The sequence below is a fragment of the Hyposmocoma kahamanoa genome, unplaced genomic scaffold (genome assembly GCF_003589595.1).
Source record: "Hyposmocoma kahamanoa isolate Upper Pololo Valley unplaced genomic scaffold, ASM358959v1 66, whole genome shotgun sequence".
Lineage (NCBI taxonomy): Eukaryota > Metazoa > Arthropoda > Insecta > Lepidoptera > Cosmopterigidae > Hyposmocoma > Hyposmocoma kahamanoa.
In genome coordinates this window covers 18,953,960-18,960,689 of record NW_020653854.1, presented here as the reverse complement: position 1 = coordinate 18,960,689, position 6,730 = coordinate 18,953,960, and the positions used below count along the sequence as shown (strand labels likewise).

Here is a 6,730-nt window from a genome sequence, read left to right as displayed (position 1 = left end):
AGGCCCAAATTTCCATAGCTATCTGTGTAAATATATACGTATATATTTACATAGATAGCTATGGAAATTTGGGTCTGTTTTTTATGATAGTATTTCTTGGCATATGTATTATTTGTAATAACTGTACATATACAGAGTATATATAATATGAAAAGGGTAGTTGATGTATGTGACGCTCGAGAGTTGTGTCAGGATAGAGAAAAAAGAAGTAAAGAGGCATTCCGTGGTCTCTTCCTATCCCTCCCCTCCTGTGGGATTAGAGCGTAAGATTATGTATGTATGTATATATTTATCTTAAATTTATAGATGAAATGGGCTGCGACGCGCTAACATATTTTATTTAAAAGAATTTATGAATTTTCGTTTTGAATAGGTAAAATTTAAAAGACCTATTTAAAAGAATACAAAGAAAAAATCCTTCGATCTGACAGGAATCAAACCTGCGTCTTTATGCCAATCTAGGGCAACCGCTCCACCAACAGAGCTACAAATAAAGTCAACAGACTATTCGAATTTCTCTATCCATTTGTTACAGATCTATGTTTTTTGTTTTGGGTTTTTTGCCGTAGCGTACCTTAATAATAATCTCAGTACAGAGTACTAAAAAAACCGACCTCAAAAGTAAGTGAAATTACGTCTATTAGCAAATAGACGTAATTCACCTTACTTTTGAGGTCGGTTTTTTTGAAGTTTTATTGAAATATCCGCTAGTTCGCCACTATACAGCACTTGATACTGGAGATAATAAAAATCGGTTTTCACTACTCAAAGTATATTGAGAGAAAAACGCCTTGAATTGGAGAAATAGCAAAATCAACCATTAAAGTAATTGCTCCTAAATTAAAGTTAGGCGCTATTTGTAAAAATGAATCTTCATGCGTGAACAGCCACACTTCGAGGTGGATGCTTTTCTTCAAAATGAAATGGGACCACTATGGAAGTACCCCCTTTCCAACAAAAAAAGAATCCTGAAAATCGGTTTACAAATACCGGAGTTATCGCGTAACAACAAAAAAAAGAACATACAGACGAATTGAGAACCTCCTCCTTTTTTGAAGTCGGTTAAAAATATATGATCTATTTGTCTTTACTCAAGCAAATACCTTTAAAGCTATCAGAGGTTGACAAGAGATGTCGCTTTAATAATTGTAATTTATTATGATGTTTTACTTATTTTTATTTTTTTTTATTTTATTTATTAATGGTAAACTAGAAGTATATACATTTGTATTTCTAAATTAAATAACGAAGTAAGCTAAATAAGTTTACACTTGTAGAAATAAAGTAACTTAAATAAGTAAGCACTCTAATAAAAAAAATCAACAGAAATAGAATTTTACAATATAACTTAATAAAAAGACTATCCTAAGAAATAAAAAAGACTTTCCTAAGAAATAAAAAAGAAGTCGCTGAGTAATTTTCTCGCTGTGACAATTTTGGTATTAAAGATATCAATATCTATTTTATTAACTATGTTATTGATGTTGTTGCAAGCTCGCAGCAGAAACGAATTTTTTCTGTAATTGGTTGAAGCTATAGGTATGTCAAATACTTTGTTAACCCTGAAATTACGTGTGGGAGTCAAAAAGTTGAGTTTGTATAGTAATAAAGTTTGTAATAAAGTTTGTTAATAAAGTTTATGTTAATAAAGTTTGTTAGTAATAAAGTAAAAAAGTTTGTATTGTATAGTAACTACCATGATATTTATATGTTATTATTATGAAAATACTGCATCAGTTTATCGAACACAAATAAAATTTCCTTTGATCTGACAGGACTCGAACATACAGAGCCTACAGATAAAGGTTTAGATTTAAGGGATCTTAAATACTATAATCGTAAAGAATTTTGTTTATTTTTTCTTTCATAAACAATTTTCGAAGCGACTGTAGATATTTCAATTGAAATAAAGATAAAATGACGAGCAATAAACTACCATAAACACTTATATACACTTATATAAATGTATTTATGCTGTTGTCGCATTACAAGAAACAACTACGTAAGTATTTTACTATATTTTTTAATGTATTGCGTGATTCATGAAAGAGTAAATTATGAGACAAAACAACATTTAAACGTTTGAAATATTAATGTTAAAGATATAATTACACTTCTATTTTTCTACGTAAATGTTTACTTTACATCGATAATTATTTTGCTTTTTCAGAGTCCGGTATATCAACTTAAGTACTAACATGGTATGAAAGAAATGCAAGCAATATTTTTCTTTGCAGATAAATTTAAAACCAACAATATGAGCATAGTAGAGATTTTAGCAGCATCAATTGTGGAAGCTACTATGCCCACAATTCAACTGTTGCAGATTTTTTTCTCTCTTCTTTCATCCTTTCGATCGACACCCGATATAACTGCAACACATGCCACCATCACGGGTAAGGAAGCAATTCCAAATTAGCTAGGCATAGTTATTGACTCAAACATCAATTGGTAAGCGCATATTAATAAAATAAGTAGTAAAATATCCAGTTTCGCGTATGTAATCCGTGAAATAAAAAAAAAACACGAACATACAAACGGCACTGACCACATACTATTCGTACGTTTATACTGGGCAAAGTTAGGGTGTCAAAAAAAAAACAAAAGAAAAGAAAAAAAAAAGGGTGTCATTCTGTGGGATAACAGTACAGATGCATCAAACCTGGTTACTCTTCAGAAAAACTTGTACGAATATAAAACAGACCCACAGTTACAAACCTTTCTTCCAACAGCACAAAATTCTTACTTTACCGTGTATATACATCCTGAAAATTTCAATTTATTTACAAAGCGCGAAGACATTCCGACTAAATATTCCTTCCGACACATAGACAGATTAAGACTACCAGTCTCGCGATAATCATTGCATTCATCAAGTCCGTTTGTTATGTCAATTAAAATAAATTTTTTTTTCTCAACAAATGCAGTATGAGCAATATGTATCTGTTATAATTTTAAGGCTTTATTAAATAGAACAAGGTTAGAATTAGTTGAATTTGATCAGATTTTTATCATTTGCCGTGCCCTTACATGATCCATAATGAACTAAATTTATGTTACCTACCACCTTGTATGGTATGCAATAAAGTTGTGGTATGCAATAAAGTATTGAGTATTTAATTATGATATACGCAAATTGATATATTACCAGTTATTATGAGAAGAGGAAAAACTATTGTCTTTCTATTCGGATAAATATTGAAAATAATTTCAAATAAGCCGCGGCATATTTGACTTGGCGAATGCCAGGTTGTTTTATAAAAAGAACGGAAGAGAAAACAGCCAAAAATCTAAATAAAAAGATCTAATAAATTTTTCAGATAGACAAAGTTTCGACTTCATAGTAATTGGTGCTGGTTCTGCGGGATGTGTCTTAGCTAACAGACTAACGGAAATTAGCAATTGGACTGTGTTACTTATAGAAGCTGGCGGTGAGCCTGATTTAACATCCGAGGTATAAACAATAGAACTTAAATTCGTATAATTTTTGTTAAATTACCTCATTAACATTTACAGCAAAACGTTTTAATGTTAAGTAAACTTTTATTTCTAGATTCCAGGTTTATTTCCTATAGCTGATCATCCTAAACAAGACTGGAACTATTATTCTGCAAATGATGGTTATTCAAGTCAAGCACACAGAACAAAAACGGTTCGCCTACCAAGAGGAAAAATGTTATCAGGCTCTAGTGGCAGCAATTACATGACTTATGCCAGAGGTAATAAAGCTGATTATAATAAATGGGGGGAATTTGGAAACAAAGGTTGGGATTGGAAGAATTTATTATATTACTTCAAAAAAAGTGAAAAATTCAACATAAAACCTATTCTTAAAAGTGTGTCAGGAAAACTACACGGAACTAATGGATATATTGGTGTCACTCAAAATGATCTAAGCACTGTTGAGAACTATTTACAAGCTTTTGAAGAACTTGGCCATAATATCTTGTTAGACTACACGGGATTTCAATCATTAGGTTACTCTGTAGAAATGTTTACCACTGATAATGGAATTCGGCAGAGCACAGCCGCAACTTATTTGAAAGCTGCTAAAAAACGTCCAAATTTGTTTGTTTTAAAAAATACTTTGGCAAGAAAAGTCATCTTAAGAGGTCTCACTGCTATTGGTGTTGAAATTGAACTATGTAGTAATAAAATAATCAAAGTTATGGCCAATAAAGAAGTAATACTATCAGCGGGAGCAATTAATTCACCTCAGCTTCTTATGCTATCTGGTATTGGACCGAAAAATCATTTGAAAGAAACAGGAATTCAAATAGTATTAGATTCACCAAACGTTGGGAAAAATTTACACGATCACATTTATTCTCCAATTGTATTTACGGGAGAAAGAGGAGTGACATCAATCGTTGACAATATAGCTGTATTGACAGGTTTAGCCTCTAATGCCATAACAGTTTTAGGACATGCTGCTTTGAACAGATCTCAAGAATATCCTGACTATCAATCGTATTTGTACCCTCTACCAGCTGCATCTGCATTGACACCAGTTTTTTGTTCATACATACTTCAATTAGAAGATATATCATGTGCACATTTAGTCAAGAGAGGATTACTACAAGAAATAATAATTACTTACATTTCAATGTTGCACCCAGAGTCCAGAGGATATATAAAACTGCGGAACAAAAACCCTAGAAGTAGTCCTATATATTATACGGGATACTACTCAAATGTCAACGACCTGGAGAAACACGTTCGTTACTTTGAAGATTTCATACAAATTGTGAATTCCACGTATTTTAGAAGTATTGGATCAGAAATTATAAACTTAGAAATTCGTCAATGTCGTCACACAAAATTTGGTAGTCATGAGTATTGGAAGTGTTTCATTCTAAATACAGCATCTACAACTTTTCATCCTGCTGGGACTTGTGCGATGGGTCCAGAAGGCGTAGGGGTCACAGACGACAGACTGAATTTAAGAGGTGTAAAGAGACTACGAGTAGTTGATGCTAGTATTATGTCCTCTACAGTGAGTGGAAATACTAACATGCCAGTAATAATGATTGCGGAGAAAGCATCTGATATAATTAAAAAAGATCATGGTTACATGTAGGAAAAAAATGTAATTTTTTTGTAATCTATGTGTTGTTATTTTATGCCATTTGTTTGCTCCGCACTGTATACTCTTGAATGCATTCATAAGTTCGCTTTATTGATTTTCATTTGTATCAATTCACATTATTATTTATGTATAATAATAATAATAATAATAATAATAATAATAAGCATTTATTTCGGACCTGAATCCATATATAATTAGTAATAAACTTATAAACTATATTAGTAAATACAATAATTACTTTGTATTATATTTGTCTAATTATATTTACATTTATTTGGCAGCCCAGTTAACCGCTCACGCGATGCGCTCCTCCTACCGCAAAATGGCGGCTATTTGGTTTCGCAAATTAAAAAAGCATTCAGTTTAAATACAAGTTTTTATAAATAAAAAATATTATTCTGCATTGCTAAATAAATACCGTACTACCAACAAAAACATCTCAAATAAAATGCAATAAAATACCGCAAATCCTGCACTTAAAAAGCACTAATGAAATTTTTGGTGTACTTGGATAAATATGATAATTTGTTATAATTATTAATACAAAGGTCGAACACTCAGAAAAAACACTCACAAAAAATTCCTTCGATCCGGTCCGGATCCGGATGATAAATCTGTCAAAAGATTTCTCATAGATGGCGCTACGACTAAAAAGTCGTTGAAAAACCAAGTACAAAGACACGACGCAAGCACATAGAAAAATTCGTGAGGTCCGTTGGTTCGTTCCGTGGCTTAGTTGGTATAGCGTCTGGCACGGTATGCATACCGTACCAGAATATTATATACAGAATATACCGAAGGAATTTTTTCTGAGTGTTTCTTCTGAGTGTTCGATCTTTGTATTAATAATTATAACAAACTAGTGGAGTAATTTCACAAAATAATTGAATATCAATTCAATAAAAATTTAATAAATATGATAATGTTCCGTTTGAGTGGTTCTAACGTTTACCATGAAATTACTCCTTAAAGTATAGTTCATAAATATTTATATTCAGGGTAAACTTAAAAAACGCTACTAACGAAATCGCCAGCCCAAACAATAACACACACGATGGTCGTGACGTATTTTTGAAGTTGTTTATTTTTTTACATTACACACCCACGCATTAAAAACTTTATGGTTGGCTAGAGTAGTTACCGAAATAGCAATTAATATTAGTTCTTTTACCTGCTATAACTTCGATATTCGATTAATCGGTATAAAATCATCACCGGCACCTCTAGGTGTGGTATGCGTCTACGGCTGCATATATCGCGTGAGCGGAGGGCACCACATGCAGCGCGTTGAAGCGTTCATTGAACGGACCGTCAACTCTGTCCGCTATTGTGCTCAGGAGGCTGTTGGTGATGACGCGCACCCGCTGCATTAGCCGCTCACGCGATGCACTCCTCTTACCGCAAAATGGCGGCTATTTGGTTTCGCAAAATAGAAATGGATTCGGTTTAAATACAAGTTTTAATAAATAAAAATTATTATTTTGCATTGATAAATAAATACCCTCCGTACTACCAACAAAAACATCTCAAATAAAATGCAGTAATACACCGCCAATCCTGCACTTAAAAAGCACTAATGAAATTTTTGGTGTACTTGGGTAAATATGATAATATTCCGTTTGAGTGGTTCTAACGTTTACC

The 6,730-nt window shown here is 32.4% G+C and overlaps 1 protein-coding gene across 1 annotated transcript; it reads left to right on the top strand.

Annotated features, from left to right (window-relative positions):
- Positions 1 to 2,175: 2,175 nt before the first annotated feature.
- LOC113231961 (glucose dehydrogenase [FAD, quinone]-like) lies at positions 2,176 to 5,080 on the top strand. The gene is made up of 3 exons (XM_026466532.1): positions 2,176 to 2,396; positions 3,321 to 3,454; positions 3,554 to 5,080. Exons 1-3 carry the CDS (start codon positions 2,258 to 2,260, stop codon positions 5,078 to 5,080), a joined length of 1,800 nt encoding a protein of 599 aa, XP_026322317.1. The 5' UTR covers positions 2,176 to 2,257.
- The last annotated feature ends 1,650 nt before the right edge of the window (positions 5,081 to 6,730 follow it).